This window comes from Ostrea edulis, chromosome 5, assembly GCF_947568905.1.
Source record: "Ostrea edulis chromosome 5, xbOstEdul1.1, whole genome shotgun sequence".
Taxonomy (NCBI): domain Eukaryota; kingdom Metazoa; phylum Mollusca; class Bivalvia; order Ostreida; family Ostreidae; genus Ostrea; species Ostrea edulis.
The window spans coordinates 88,362,963-88,379,617 of NC_079168.1; the positions used below are offsets into that span (position 1 = coordinate 88,362,963).

General features: G+C 38.2%; 1 protein-coding gene across 1 annotated transcript in view; it reads right to left on the reverse strand.

The window, feature by feature from the left end:
* Window positions 1-16,655, reverse strand: part of LOC125649417 (usherin-like) — a 170,648-nt gene that overhangs the window by 609 nt on the left and 153,384 nt on the right. The window contains exons 67-80 of the mRNA XM_056166208.1: window positions 15,675-15,837; window positions 15,091-15,195; window positions 14,686-14,841; window positions 14,204-14,555; window positions 13,801-14,005; window positions 13,500-13,643; window positions 12,098-12,262; window positions 6,852-7,002; window positions 5,946-6,051; window positions 5,652-5,681; window positions 4,074-4,187; window positions 868-997; window positions 553-669; window positions 203-285 (exon numbers count right to left, since the gene is read on the reverse strand). Of these exons, the coding sequence (XP_056022183.1) occupies window positions 203-285; window positions 553-669; window positions 868-997; window positions 4,074-4,187; window positions 5,652-5,681; window positions 5,946-6,051; window positions 6,852-7,002; window positions 12,098-12,262; window positions 13,500-13,643; window positions 13,801-14,005; window positions 14,204-14,555; window positions 14,686-14,841; window positions 15,091-15,195; window positions 15,675-15,837 (2,021 nt within the window). The remainder of the gene's footprint in view (window positions 1-202; window positions 286-552; window positions 670-867; window positions 998-4,073; window positions 4,188-5,651; window positions 5,682-5,945; window positions 6,052-6,851; window positions 7,003-12,097; window positions 12,263-13,499; window positions 13,644-13,800; window positions 14,006-14,203; window positions 14,556-14,685; window positions 14,842-15,090; window positions 15,196-15,674; window positions 15,838-16,655) is intronic.

Genomic DNA, 16,655 nt, shown 5'->3' on the forward strand with positions numbered 1-16,655 from the left:
GTTAAGAATCTGTGAGCAATGCTATTTTAAGTAATATTTCCAGAATGACCCTGACCCTGGTCCAAAAAAGCTTGGATCATATGCAAGATTTGCGAGGCATAATTAAAAAATATTCCAGGGATTGGAAATGCATGTGTATATCCAGGAGTTTTTCCCCTTTATATGCATTAATTATCCCCAATAGTGAAGATTAAAATGTCACCTGGACGTCTTTGGCCGGTCTGGGAGAGTCCTGTTGACCTGGGTGTGGTCATGCCTGTTTTGCCTGTTTTGGCTGGTTTACTGCTGTAAAACACAAAGGCTTGTAAATCTTAGAAGTTCAATGCTTATACTAAGACTAGTTATTGTGGCAAAAGTCTTAGACTCAACTAGAATGCAATTTCAATTCACAACTTTCACCCAGTTCATTAAATGTGTAATACATCACCAGAAAATTCACTGTCTTCGAAACAAATCAAGTACCATACAACATCCGGCATTGTTGAAGGTGATATCAAGATAACTAAGGATGCAGAGTAAATTATTTCATTTTTAGACAATTTTCTCCCCTACCTTGCTGTTGCAGCAGTGGGGACATACAAGGGGGTAGCCATAGTGGAGCTCTCATCAGACAACACGTCCTGCTCCATCAGCCTGCTGGTGGCAGTCGGTATAGTGGCCGCTACCTTTCTGAAAAAAGTCGTGATTGTTCACATTAAAGGCCACAAAGAAGGGATAAACCTCAACAGCACACAGCATAGTTCTCTTGTACAGAATTCAGATCTTAATGTTAACCTTTACAGTTCTTTGTGAGTGCAATTTGAAGGTATGTTAATGGCTGTTAATGGTAGTCGCAGTCTGGGTCAGTACGGTTAGAAAGGATCTTACTGGTCTCGAGGTGACAGGGCGGAAGCAAACTGTTTCTCGACATCATCGTCAGTGTCTTCCTCCTCGTCAGCTATGGGATGTTGTGGTTGGGGCAGTGATCCGGACAGCATGTTCTTGTAGGCATCAGTGGCTATGTACGATAAACCAGGGGGTGTCAAAAATTGTGTTATTAGACGTAACAACTGAATCTAGTTTACAATTTTATGAATGTGTGTCTTTGACCGAACACCACTTACATAAACACATGTATATATTTACAAATAAATGACTTTATATTTCTTTGTAGTTATTTGACTTGGATATTTATATACAAGGAATTATGTACACAGGTGTTAATGCCATCATTCTTTTCCATCTTTGGTCAAGTTAACTAAATGTACAATGTGTTTACTACTAAACAAATCATATATCTAAAGCAATACCAGCTGTCATTTGGGTGTCAACATTTTTTGTTGCAAATTTGAGACTTATTATTTCAATGACAGACAAAAATAAGGTTTATAAACTTTTGTTATAAACGTTCGGGTTAGAAAACCTATCTGGACACTCTGAATGAAGCAAAATTACATTATTGTCTTCCCATTCAAAAATTGATTTCTATATAATGCCATATATTCAATAGAACCAAAACTTACTTCAATAAAATCTTAAATTTAGTTTTAATTTTATCAATGATTATGGTTAAAGTTACGATCAAAACTATCATGACTGTCACAGCACATTTTTACAGCAAAATAAAAATTTCAGATCCGGAGCTAATAATAACTGTAAGAAGTAACCCTGGGTGAACGATGCTCTTTTCACATATTGATATTCTAGGAATGTGAATGTGAAATACTCACACTAAAGCAGAGTTAAAGAAACAACTTAACATGATCTGCATATGCCTCAGTAAACTGAAGACAAATAACTCTCCATTGAATATAACCTAATTTTCCTGACTTTTAAAATTCATTCAAACAAGACAACTTCAAGGGGAAAAAAAGAGAAATTAGTAACAGTAGAGATTTTGCATCAAAACTGTAAGTGTAAAATGGTCATGAATATGAAGTTTGATAAAAGTGGCAGATGTGAGTACATGTACTGCAAATGGTACAAAATACAGTCGTCTAAAACAGCGTAAAATATGCTTATCATGTTCAACAGAACAAGATACATTCTCTTCAACTAAAGCCATTCAGACTGATACAAATTAAATGTAAACTGAAAAACATGTCACTTAATTCTTTATCCTATGCATAAATTATAATCCTTAATATCAATCTGCACTATGGATTCTGAAATATTCAAGGGCCATAAATCTATTAAATTTTAAACAGCTTGGAAAGAAACTGAGAGCCTCCAAATGATCAGCATTTGGTGTCTTCACCTACTACAGTAAACCAGCTCCATAACCACTATATTTTGATTTACCAATGATAAACTGGTTTGCAGTTTTAAATTCTCATGATCGAGATCAGCTTAGATATGGGAGACATGTTGACTGTTTCATGGTGGGAAATATTTGCAATGATAAAATTTGCAAATTTCTTCCACACAAATAAAAGTTGGTTTACTGTATCTAAAACCAGTATTATACATTATTACAATTTAAATTGACTGGTACAAAACTCAACTTGACATTTAAATCCACTTAAATGTCATCACTAAACAAAATACAGCACTATGATGTCCTGAACTAACTCTAATACAATTCAGCAGTCTGCAACAAAATCAGGACTCGAGTTGTAGATTCACAGTAGACAACGTTCAAAATATCCGTCTAATACATTTCTATCAAAGGTAGAGAAATTCAAAGCAAAAAACTATGACAGGTGGAAATTGCCATACCATAATGTATACATGCTGTCTTATGAGCAAGGCAGATAAGAATAAATTCTTATTTGGTGCTCATCATAGAAACATGTACTTGTAATGTCAGTGAATGATAAATGAAGTCTTATTCTTCAATGTACACTCTATATATGATATACTGCAAAGCTTGCATTATGAAATTTTGCCAAAAATTCATTAGTTTTGCTATACTCTGAGCCACATCAAACATCTTTTTTAAAATGTCATGTTGATATAAATATATAATTTCTCAGCATGAATATCCACACATAATGAATTGATCCAGACAATGATTTGTATGAACAATGGTTTCTCGGAGGTGTATAAAAAATCCCACGCTGTGTCTTACCTCGCTTCCCTTTAAATGGTACTGTAGAATTATACACAAAACACAGTTACAGATACCACTGCCAAGTTAATTCAACAAATCTTGCACCCCGGGGGCCATTTTCACAATACGTCTTATGATTACTAGACAATATATCTTGCTGTTAAAAAATATTTCTACTTGTGTGTAAATGTGAAAATATGGTGATATGAACTTTATATTATCCCCCCCCCCCCCCCAGTTGCTAAAATCTTGCATTTGAAAAAAAGAAAAGAAAAATGAAACATTAAATACATTGCAAGAAGCATTTTGGTTTCAAATCATAAGACCTTTTGTAAAATGACCCCTAGAATCTTACATCAGCAACCCCAACAGTCCCTATTTTGTTAATGATATACAAATTAGTAATAAATTTATTTTCTTACAAATTCAACATATCTTTTCTTCTGTTCGATGCGTTCCATTGAAATATATCTGTACATACACTGCTGCAGTATTTTCGTTACTTCCTATCATTTGCTTTAAGTAATAGTTGTCTATTTCAGATGTCATCCAATTCAAATTTTGTGCAAACATTTTCAGCACAAAATTTTAAGATTTCTTTTCAATTCTAGAATCTCTGAGAGATTATTTAAAACCATTTCTCATGAATAGGGTTTCTGAAGATTAAAATTTCACATAAATAGTGTACTTTATTGTGGTTTGAAATTCATGTGTAATGACACCTAAAGAGTCTAAAACAATTGAGCCCCCACCTCATCAATATCTAATGATTCCATGGTTTAAAGATTTCTTTGGTTACAAGCATTTCTGTTGTTGACAAGTACACATCAAAAATTAAATCACTCATTTTCCCCATACTGATTTTTCCAAATCAATTGCTCATTATGATATAGAAAAACATGTCGAGCAATCTTGTAGGTAAAATGTCACTATAAGTAAAAATTATACACAATGTTTAAGAATCCTTCACCTTCTATTTAAAAGTCAATCAAAAGCTGAAGACATTGAAATTAGAAGTCTATCCGAGAGGACATAGACGTACCATTGAGGGGTATCTTTGAGCTTGTGACACTCTGTGTTATAACACTGGTGTCATCATCACTGTTGTAAGTCTGTGATCTGTCAATCAGACTCCCAGGAAATTTCAGGGGTGGAACTGTCAAGAAAGTTATAGTACAATAAGTTCTGGTACAAAAAGTATTGCAAGCATGTACATTTATTCTTGGTCTTTAGTTTGTAGATCGATCATGTCTCCATTCCAACACAAGAGGCCCATAGGCCACATCGCTCACCTGAGTCACCTTGGCCCATATTGAATATATTCGCATGTAAAACTTTGATCCTTATTATGGCCCCAACCTACTGCCAGGGGCCATGATTTTTACAAACTTGAATCTGCACTATGTCAGGAAGCTTTCATGTAAATGTAAACTTCTTTGGCCCAATGGTTCTTAAGAAAAAGATTCTTAAAGATTTTCTCTATATATTTGTATGTAAAACTTTGATCCCCATTATGGGCCCCATCCTACCCCCGGGGGCCATGATTTTAACAAACTTGAATTTGCAATATGTCAGGAATAAGCTTTCATGTAAATGTAAACTTTTCTGGCCCTGTGGTTCTTGAGAAGAAGACTTTTAAAGATTTTCCCTTTATATGTATGTAAAATTTTGATCCCCTATTGTGGCCCCATCCTACCCCCGGGGGTCATGATTTGAACAAACTTGAATCTGCACTATGTCAGGAAGCTTTCATGTAAATTTGTATTTTCCTAGCCCAGTGGTTCTTGAGAAGATTTTCAAAGATTTTACCTATATATTTGTATGTAAAACTTTGATCCCCTATTGCGGCCCCATCCTACCCCTGGAGTTCATGATTTTAACAAATTTGAATCTGCATTATGTCAGGAAGCTTTCATGTAAATTTCATCTCTTCTGACTCAGTGGTTCTTGAGAAAAAGATTTTTAAATGATCCCACCCTATTTTTGCATATTTGTGATTTTCTCCCCTTTGAAGGGGAATGGTCCTTCATTTGAACAAATTTGAAAGCCTTTCACCCAAGGATGCTTTTGGCCAAGTTTGATAGAAATTGGCCCAATGGTTCTGGAAAGTCGAAAATGTGAAAAGTTTACAGACAGACAACGGACAACAAGCAATCAGAATAGCTCACTTGAGATTTCAGTTCAGGTGAGCTAACAAGCGAAAACCAGAACCATGCACCACTTTTGTAACACATATTGAGCCTATCCTAGCTTTTCTTTGTGTACATGAACCTATACAATACTAGCTACTTGGATTAGCTGCCAAACAAACAAATACAATGGTTTCTCCCAGTGTAAAGTTTGATGCTTTGTCACTGTGATTATGCAAACATATGTTAAACTCAACAGTACACTGAAAACCTGTCAACATGAAAAACAGAAAATGTGATATTACAAACTTTTTTTTTTTATTCAAAGAATTTGCATTTATTGGTTATTGGAGATAAGATTTCATTACCCCCTCCCCCCCCCCCCCCCCCCCCCCCCCCCCCCAGGACAACATGAAAACTCTCCATCAATCTTTGTTATCATGAACTGCTAATGGTAATGTGAGACTGTTACACACAAACACACATGGTACCTGATACTTTGCCATCTGGCCCTATCTCAACTGAAAATCACATTTTTTAAATGTTAGATCATGTATTTTTATATAATATGAAGAATTATTTTTCCTTACTGACATTATTTTCTTAATGTGCAAAATAAAAATTTCCAAATACACAAAAATTATCAAGAAGACAAAAATTTTGTATTAATATTTTCAATAATTGTAAGATACATTATACACCTTCTGAGAAGAGTAATCCAATAAAAAAAAATCTACAAAAACAAAGCTTTCAGCTGAACTGAGAAGGATTGTGTTTTGTCTCACCTGAGAGATTTCTGCTGGTTAAGCTGTCCAACCCCTCCCTGGGGCTCCCCAAGTCTGTCCTCCCATCCAAATGACTCTTCAGCAACTTCATTAGCAGCTCAAAGGCCTATGGAGAGTCATGTAGACAAAAGACACAGAATAATGATTCAAATATCAAATTTCTGTTCATCCTGTTTGACTTCTATCTATTTGAACCACTGTATCGTGCTGTGTGAAGTACATGTTGTGATGTGATGTCATACTGATCAAAATTCTTGATACATCCCCCACCCTCCCCCATCCCCAATGATCATTTACCAGTACTTACAAATATTTTGCACTTATAAAAGCTTGTAGAGCACCAATCAAACTAGACAGACTTTGTACAAAATTAATTTGTTGCCCTAGAAAGAAGGGGGGGGGGGGCAGCTTTAAGATTTAATTGACCTAAAGTATTCATTAAAAAGAAGAAAGAAAGCTGTTACATTGTCACTTGTTTGCAATGCATTAATTATCAGTCTAAATACGTTAAAACTAAGTGCAATTCTTTTCCTTTCATAGTAACCAAGACTAAAAATGCTCAAAATATGTTTGAGCAGTGAATAACCATAAAATCAACTATCACAAAGTATAGCTTCAAAATGATTTGTATTACAATACTTTTTTTTTTTTAATTTCATTTGGTACTCATGTGATTGAACATCTGGTGTACTTGTGACAAAACCTTTTTCATTTTTTATCAATTTTTCTAGTTTTCATGAATGTCCTAAATTTCACCTGCCCCATGATGTTAACAAATGTCATATTTTCCTTGAAAGTTCATATAAACTGATTGTATGTGGAATAAAAGTGTGAAATAAGCATATTTTGAATACACAGGGCAGAATATAGCCCTTTCAGCCCCTACTTCTCTCTATGGAGACAAACCTTGTCTTGGTATGGAGATTTATCTGACACCATGCATGGCACAAAAACAGCTGCTACTTCATTGGGGGTCATGACCTTACATGTGACTAGTTGATTTAGGTGTTCAAACAAGCTGTCCCAGAGCGGCTGTGCATCATCTCGTAACATCACCCTGCAAGAATGTTAAATCCAGATTGTAAGATGGAATATTAGATTAGAGAGAGAGAGAGAGAGAGAATAGCAGGTGTCAGAAGTTTGAGAGAGTAGTGAGTGGTCAAGTTTAAGAGAGTAGTGAGTGATCAAGGTTAGAGAGAGAGCAGTGAGTGGTCAAGGTAAATGAGAGAGAGTAATGAGTGGTCAAGGTTAGAGAGAGAGTAGAGAATGGTCAAGGTTAGAGAGAGAGTAATGAGTGGTCAAGGTTAGAAAGAGAGTAGTCAGTGGTCAAGGTTAGAGAGAGAGTAGTGAGTGGTCAAGGTTAGAGAGAGAGTAGTGAGTGGTCAAGGTTAGAGAGAATAGTGAGTGGTCAAGGTTAGAGAGAGAGTAGTGAGTGGTCAAGGTTAGAGAGAACAGTGAGTGGTCAAGGTTAGAGAGAGAGTAGTGAGTGGTCAAGGTTAGAGAGAACAGTGAGTGGTCAAGGTTAGAGAGAGAGTAGTGAGTGGTCAAGGTTAGAGAGAGAGTAGTGAGTGGTCAAGGTTAGAGAGAGAGTAGTGAGTGGTCAAGGTTAGAGAGAGAGTAGTGAGTGGTCAATGTTAGAGAGAGAGTAGTGAGTGGTCAAGGTGAGAGAGAGAGTAATGAGTGGTCAAGGTTAGAGAGAGAGTAGTGAGTGGTCAAGGTTAGAGAGAACAGTGAGTCGTCAAGGTTAGAGAGAATAGTGAGTGGTCAAGGTGAGAGAGAGAGTAGTGAGTGGTCAAGGTGAGAGAGAGAGTAGTGAGTGGTCAAGGTGAGAGAGAGAGTAATGAGTGGTCAAGGTTAGAGAGAGTAGTGAGTGGTCAAGGTTAGAGAGAACAGTGAGTCGTCAAGGTTAGAGAGAATAGTGAGTGGTCAAGGTGAGAGAGAGAGTAGTGAGTGGTCAAGGTGAGAGAGAGAGTAGTGAGTGGTCAAGGTTAGAGAGAGAGATAGTGAGTGGTCAAGGTGAGAGAGAGAGAGAGAGAAGTGAGTTATCAAGGTTAGAGAGAATAGTGAGTAGGCAATGTTAGAAAGAGAGAGAGAGAGTAGTGAGTTATCAAGGTTAGAGAGAGAGACAGTGAGTGGTCAAGGTTAGAGAGAGAGCAGTGAGTGGTCAAGGTTAGATAGAGAGTAGTCAGTGGTCAAGGTGAGAGAGAGTAGTGAGTGGTCAAGGTTAGAGAGAGAGAGAGAGTAGTGAGTAGTCAAGCTGAGAGAGAGAGAGATAGAGTAGAGAGTGGTCAAGGTTAGAGAGAGTAGAGAGTGGTCAAGGTAAGAGATAGAGAGAGAGTGTAGTGAGTGGTCAAGCTGAGAGAGAGAGAGAGAGTGGTCAAGGTTAGAGAGAGAGAGAGAGTAGTGAGTGGTCAAGCTGAGAGAGAGAGAAAGAGAGAGAGAGTAGAGAGTGGTCAAAGTTAGAGAGAGTAGAGAGTGGTCAAGGTAAGAGATAGAGAGAGAGTGTAGTGAGTGGTCAAGCTGAGAGAGAGAGAGAGAGTGGTCAAGGTTAGAGAGAGAGAGAGAGTAGTGAGTGGTCAATGTTAGAGAGAGAGAGAGTAGTGAGTGGTCAAGGTTAGAGAGAGAGAGAGTAGTGAGTGGTCAAGCTGAGAGAGAGAGAGAGAGTAGAGAGTGGTCAAAGTTAGAGAGAGTAGAGAGTGGTCAAGGTAAGAGAGAGAGTAGTGAGTGGTCAAGGTAAGAGAGAGAGAGAGTAGTGAGTGGTCAAGGTAAGAGAGAGAGAGAGTAGAGAGTGGTCAAGGTTAGAGAGAGAGAGAGAGAGAGAGTGGTCAAGCTGAGAGAGAGAGAGAGAGTGGTCAAGGTAAGAGAGAGAGAGAGAGTAGTGAGTGGTCAAGGTAAGAGAGAGAGAAAGTAGTGAGTGGTCAAGCTGAGAGAGAGAGAGAGAGTAGTGAGTGGTCAAAGTTAGAGAGAGAGAGAGAGAGAGAGAGAGTAGAGAGTGGTCAAAGTTAGAGAGAGTAGAGAGAGTAGTGAGTGGTCAAGGTAAGAGAGAGAGAGAAAGTAGTGAGTGGTCAAGCTGAGAGAGAGAGAGAGAGTAGTGAGTGGTCAAAGTTAGAGAGAGAGAGAGAGAGAGAGAGTAGAGAGTGGTCAAAGTTAGAGAGAGAGAGAGAGAGAGTAGAGAGTGGTCAAGGTTAGAGAGAGAGAGAGAGTAGTGAGTGGTCAATGTTAGAGAGAGAGAGAGTAGTGAGTGGTCAAGGTTAGAGAGAGAGAGAGTAGTGAGTGGTCAAGCTGAGAGAGAGAGAGAGAGAGAGAGTAGAGAGTGGTCAAAGTTAGAGAGAGTAGAGAGTGGTCAAGGTAAGAGAGAGAGTAGTGAGTGGTCAAGGTAAGAGAGAGAGAGAGAGAGAGAGAGTGGTCAAGGTTAGAGAGAGAGAGAGAGTAGTGAGTGGTCAAGGTAAGAGAGAGAGAGAGTAGTGAGTGGTCAAGGTAAGAGAGAGAGAAAGTAGTGAGTGGTCAAGCTGAGAGAGAGAGAGAGAGTAGTGAGTGGTCAAAGTTAGAGAGAGAGAGAGAGAGAGAGAGTAGAGAGTGGTCAAAGTTAGAGAGAGAAAGAGAGAGAGTAGAGAGTGGTCAAGGTTAGAGAGAGAGAGAGAGTAGTGAGTGGTCAATGTTAGAGAGAGAGAGAGTAGTGAGTGGTCAAGGTTAGAGAGAGAGAGAGTAGTGAGTGGTCAAGCTGAGAGAGAGAGAGAGAGAGAGAGTAGAGAGTGGTCAAAGTTAGAGAGAGTAGAGAGTGGTCAAGGTAAGAGAGAGAGTAGTGAGTGGTCAAGGTAAGAGAGAGAGAGAGTAGTGAGTGGTCAAGGTAAGAGAGAGAGAGAGAGAGAGAGAGTGGTCAAGGTTAGAGAGAGAGAGAGAGTAGTGAGTGGTCAAGGTAAGAGAGAGAGAGAGTAGAGAGTGGTCAAGGTAAGAGATAGAGAGAGAGTGTAGTGAGTGGTCAAGGTTAGAGAGAGTAGTGAGTGGTCAAGATAAGAGAGAGTGTAGTGAGTGGTCAAGCTGAGAGAGAGTGTAGTGAGTGGTCAAGCTGAGAGAGAGAGAGAGAGTGGTCAAGGTTAGAGAGAGAGATTAGAGAGTGGTCAAGGTAAGAGAGAGAGAGAGTAGTGAGTGGTCAAGCTGAGAGAGAGAGAGAGAGAGAGAGAGTAGAGAGTGGTCAAAGTTAGAGAGAGTAGAGAGTGGTCAAGGTGAGAGAGAGAGTAGTGAGTGGTCAAGGTTAGAGAGAGAGAGAGTAGAGAGTGGTCAAGGTAAGCGAGAGAGTAGTGAGTGGTCAAGGTAATAGAGAGAGAGAGAGAGTAGTGAGTGGTCAAGGTAATAGAGAGAGAGAGAGAGTAGTGAGTGGTCAAGGTTAGAGAGACATAGAGCAGTGAGTGGTCAAGGTTAGAGAGAAATAGAGAGTAGTGAGTGGTCAAAGTAAGAGAGAGAGTAGTGAGTAGTCAAGGTAAGAGAGAGAGAACAGTGAATGGTCAAGGTTAGAGAGAGAGAGTAATGAGTGGTCAAGGTTAGTGAGAGTAGTGAGTGGTCAAGGTTAGAGAGAGAGTAGTGAGTGGTCAAGGTTAGAGAGAGAGTAGTGAGTGGTCAAGGTTACAGAGAGAGTAGTGAGTGGTCAAGGTTACAGAGAGAGTAGTGAGTGGTCAAGGTAAATGAGAGTAGTGAGTGGTCAAAGTAAGAGAGAGAGAGTAGTGAGTGGTCAAGGTTAGAGAGAGAAGTAGTGAGTGGTCAAGGTTAGAGAGAGAGAGAGCAGTGAGTGGTCAAGGTTAGAGAGTAATGAGTGGTCAAAGTAAGAGAGAGAGAGTAGTGAGTGGTCAAGGTTAGAGAGAGAGTAGTGAGTGGTCAAGGTTAGAGAGAGAAGTAGTGAGTGGTCAAGGTGAGAGAGAGAGAGAGAGCAGTGAGTGGTCAAGGTTAGAGAGTAATGAGTGGTCAAAGTAAGAGAGAGAGTAGAGAATGGTCAAGGTTAGAGAGAGAGATTAGAGAGTGGTCAAGGTTAGAGAGAGTAGTGAGTGGTCAAGGTAAGAGAGAGAGAGAGTAGTGAGTGGTCAAGGTTAGAGAGAGAGAGAGTAGTGAGTGGTCAAGGTTAGAGAGAGTAGTGAGTGGTCAAGATAAGAGAGAGAGAGTAGTGAGTGGTCAAGGTGAGAGAGACAGAGAGCAGTGAGTGGTCAAGGTTAAAGAGAGAGTAGTGAGTGGTCAAGGTAAGAGAGAGAGAGAGAGAGTAGTGAGTGCTCAAGGTTAGAGAGAGAGAGTAGTGAGTGGTCAAGGTAAGAGAGAGAGAGAGAGAGTAGTGAGTGGACAAGGTTAGAGAGAGAGTAGTGAGTGGTCAAGGTTAGAGAGAGAGAGTAGTGAGTGGTCAAGGTAAGCGAGAGAGTAGTGAGTGGTCAAGGTAATAGAGAGAGAGAGAGAGTAGTGAGTGGTCAAGGTAATAGAGAGAGAGAGAGAGTAGTGAGTGGTCAAGGTTAGAGAGACATAGAGCAGTGAGTGGTCAAGGTTAGAGAGAGAGTAGTGAGTGGTCAAGGTAATAGAGAGAGAGAGAGTAGTGAGTGGTCAAGGTAATAGAGAGAGAGAGAGTAGTGAGTGGTCAAGGTAAATGAGAGAGAGTAGTGAGTGGTCAAGGTGAGAGAGAGAGTAGTGAGTGGTCAAGGTTAGAGAGAGAGTAGTGAGTGGTCAAGGTTAGAGAGAGAGTAGTGAGTGGTCAAGGTTAGAGAGAGAGTAGTGAGTGGTCAAGGTTAGAAAGAGAGTAAAGAATGCCCGAGGGAGGCAAGGGCTAGAGAGAGATTATATTGAACTTTTTGTAAAGTATTTCCCCCTTTTTGACAAAAAGCAAATAAAAACAACTTTACACAGGGGACATAAAGTTACTGACGTTGCTTGTTAGTATATTACTAAAATTCGATGTACACGTATTCCCTTTACTACATATCTGCATCATAGCGCCTCTTCTTAGGATTAAGGTCTTGGGATAGGGTGAAAACAATCAAAATAGTGAATTCAAGTAGTATTTCATAAACATCATGTAAATATTCCTTGTCACCAATGCCATCCACTGAATTGTATAGCTTGGAAAACATGATGAAAAATTGCATATTAAAACCCAAGGTCTTGATATCTTAATAAAATTTTACCTGATTTGAGTCTGACTAATGGTGTCAATATTTCCATTCAAAATGGAGTCAGGCAACAAACATGGACTTCTCAAACTTCTGATAACTAATGTCACCTGCTCTAGTATCACCATGGAAACCAGTTCACTGTCCAATCCAGATAAACTTGCTCCGCTGTTTGCTCTCCTATAAAACAGGTCAGATTTCTAATTAGACCATAACAAGTATTTCACATCGAGAAAGACCTAGATATATAAGAGGCTGTCTGTTGTGTAACAGACACTGCTTATGGTAAGAGTGGCATGAGACATGTTAGGTCCACAGGTTTGCTTAATGTCATCATAGCAAACACCAGAATATAGGGGTGTATTTCTAAATCAATCAAAACACATTGCCTATCCAAGAAATCAGACAAAGGCTGGCAAATCAAAGTTTCCATGGACAACATCGTCAGTGCTTTTTATCCATTTCAAACTTTTGCTGTCATTGTGTTGTTGTATACTCAGTTTTCAAAATTGCTTAATATCTTATTTTAAAATGTGAACAAAAAAAGTACAGTTTAAACACATACATGTATGTATATTGTTCCATCTACATTTTCTTGACTTTGTGTAACAATCTACATGAATATGGTGTTCTTTAAGTCTGTATTTCATTTAATATTCAATCTAAGATCTTCTGTGATATTTGTTTTCATTTGTTACTTACTGCATTGTCTACTGTTTTCAATGGTTATAATAAAAGCTGTTCAGGTGTTTTCATTGTTTATTATGAAAGATGTTCTGTGTTCTTATTGGTTATTATATAAGATGTTCTGTGTTTTCATTGGTTGCAATCTGTATGATGTTCTGGGGATTTTTTTTATAGATTGTATTACAGAGGAATAAAAACAAATGCAGCAAGAGATATTTTTTGCATAATCCTGATACAGGTAACTCTCAGAATTTTTCAGTCACATACTAAAGAATTTTTTTCAAGTTGCAAGATCAGTACTGTTTAATATCGAAAAATAAAATACAATGAAACAGCACATGTTTATTGCTGACAAAACTATTGTGAAATGTTCCATAATTTCAATACCAGGTAGTTACATACTGTTTCCTGTTCTGTTGGTGAGTTATGCATGATGTTCTGTGTTTTCATTGGATACATACAATGGTACTGTATGATGTTCTGTGTTTTCATTGGATACATACAATTGTACTGTGTGATGTTCTGTGTTTTCATTGGATACATACAATTGTACTGTGTGATGTTCTGTGTTTTCATTGGATACATACAATGGTACTGTATGATGTTCTGTGTTTTCATTGGATACATATAATTGTACTGAATGATGTTCTGTGATTTCAATGGATATATTCTATATGATGTTCTGTGGATACTTAGTATAAAATGATCTACGTCTTCATTGGTCACTTACTGTATGATGCTCTGCCTTTCTGTTGGAGATGCTGGGTGAGATCTGTAGTATCCTTCCAAGGACAAAGCATGCTGGAAATCGGACTGAATGTACTTAAACAACTTCATCAAACCATGCACTGTCAGTTCAGGTGGGGGAGCAAGTCTACATAAATAAATAAGTAGCTGAGTATGAATAAAACTTACATTAGTCCATGGTAATAACACTGATTCTTTCAATATGACATTCTAAAAATTAACGTGAAATACAATTAGAAAGAATGGATGCTAGATTTTGCTTTAAACACATGCTGTTTATATACCTGTCCCCTTTGGGCTGTACAGAAGCCTTGATAGGTGGAGCCACCTCCTCATCTGGTGAGCTCTGCTCTGATATGTTGTCTGCTGCTACCGGTTGGGAAGGAGGCGGGTGGTGCTCACCACTTAAAGGAAGACCATCCTCTGATCCAAATTCACTCTCCTCCTCATCGACCCCAGGGTCCATTCCTCCTGATGACTGAGAAATACCTACAAGAATATTTTTATGCAAAATGCTATTCTCAAATAACAGTTTTAAGTTGCTTAAAAAATAAACCATCTAAATGTGTGATGTCATCATGTCTTTCTGTTCCATTTCTTATTCTATACTCATCTCATTTCGTAATGAATATCCTATGAAATTGAACACCATGATCAATGTGGGTTTTTTTTTTACACGTAAGGTACCTCCAGGTGATTCGGTGTTCCTTGGTTCCATTGGTCTCCCCTGAATTCCTTTGACAGTCACACTCTGAATGGGCTGCGACATCATTTCCTCCATGTCTTCAGCACTAATATCTGCAGGGGGCACCTGCTGTGAAGAGATCTGGGAAGACTGTAGCATTTGTGGTGAGGGCTCTGTTTGTCTTTTGACCTGAGGGGAGGGTGGGACTTGAGACCCTGAGGGGGTTGTGCGAGATAGCTGTGGGGATGAGGATTGTCTGGTGACCTCTGGTTTTGATTGAATTTGATCACTCCGTCCTGCTTGTCTTTGGTTTGGTCTCTCTATGTCTTTGAAATTTGCATAATCAGCTGCTTCCTGAATAGACAAGTACTTTAAAAATACTATGTTTTCTATGAATCTAGTGGACATCTGTGTTGTAATGTACAAGGTTTCAGTTTTTAAAAATCAGAAAAAAACAAATCTTGTAAATTAGCAGACATTCTACCCTTTTGCCTGAGTTAGATTTGGTAGTAGACACAGGTGGCTCCCTTCCATGTTTTTCTGGTCCCTCCATGTAATATGACCGACGCGATACAGGGTCACCCTCCATTCCCAAATCCGCATCCTCCATTTCTGGGTCCATATAGTCTCTTCTGCGAACCTGGAGACATGGTTTCACAAGCAAATCAAAAAACATTTCTCTTACCAAATTTAACTGGTTTTCTAGTTTCTACAAAAGCCATCTTGAAATATAAAATCACACACATGTTGAAAATTTGGTTTTACACCTTTATGCATACTTACATAAGTTAATCATTTGATAACATACTCCAATATAATATTTTATCACCGAATGCATGTGTGGAGTAGGAATTTGGGGTTTAATTCACACACGTATATATAACAGTACCTGTTGAGGGGGTACATGCTCCTGGAACAATCTCTCTTGTCCCTTCTCTGTCACTCGCTCTTTCCACAGAGGATAGGTCCTCTCAATGTAGTCCTCATATTGTTTCTAATAAATATTAACAATATTTATCATTTCGGTTTAATTTTCTTACTTTTCGGCAATAATGTGCAATTTTGAATGCAAGTTTTCTATGAGTTCCCCACATCGTACAGAAATGCTTCTGAGTAGAAAAATTGTTTAGTTTTTACTCTACTTTTGAAAATATGATTTGTTTCATTATATTCTAGTTATTAACGAAATGCCACCAATTTAATCCATCACTGGGTGTTAAAATAAATGTTTACAAGGATTTACTACATAATATTTATAACTTTAATTTTTTTCATTAAAGACTGTCTTACAAACAGTAATTACTAGTGGCTGGGTATGATATACTTACCTTCAGTAGTCTCAGCTTCTCTGTGTTGTCTTACAAACAGTAATTACTAGTGGCTGGGTATGATAGACTTACCTTCAGTAGTCTCAGCTTCTCTGTGTTGTCTTACAAACAGTAATTACTAGTGGCTGGGGTATGATATACTTACCTTCAGTAGTCTCAGCCTCTCTGTTTTGGCTGATACAGCACTAAGGTGGGAATCGATGCGGGAAAATTCCCGTATGATATTTTGATTCCGCTGATGACTTCTGCGTTGGTCCTCACACACTCGCTTCCAGTAAGACTGAAGCTTGGTTGCTCGAAGTTTTGCTCTTTAAAATTGGTGTGAAATCGGGGTTAAACTATAATTGTTTAACATATTCAAATTTTATGATGAAAGCAAATTACATGAATAAAGCAAGAAGATTCAACAAGTACTGTCATTTGACAATGCAAAAAATAAAAGGGAAATACATGTATCATTGATGTGAAACTGATTATCAGTGCCAACAAGGACCGGTCAATGTAGAGGATCACTCAATGACTCCCTCTTATCCAATAATTACATCCCATACTCCTTACAAATATCTTTAATTTGCTTCCTTGGGGAAATTCATTATATATTTTCTCTACAATTTCAAAGAAATATGATAAACAATAGAAATGTTAAGCTGAATTCTTTCAGTCTAAACCAATCAGAAATCCTTTAACCTTAGGTCTAAACCAATAAAAAATCATCACATATTTTGAACTCACTGAAACTCAAATAGATTCCTCCACTTAATTTCTAAGAGAACTTAGTTTACACACATGATTAAGTTTAACGGTCCTTGCTCTTCAAATTAATTTATATAGCATTATGTCAAAAGTTTCTATTAACAAGAAATATGTAAAGTCTTCAAAACTTCTGACATTCTGAGCCATTACTGACTGTTGTGTTCGCAAATGCATATAACTCCACATTATAATTCTCAAAGTTAGAAGTAAAAGCCATCGAAGACTTTGATGTAGAAACAAGAAGGACACAATTTACATCAGCACAGTGTCTAATTTTATTTATTCATTTCAAATATTGACCTCTTTTAAAATTCTCACACAAAAGCCCAGCTCCAGAAGAGATATAACTGCACACTTCCAAAGCAAGTGATAG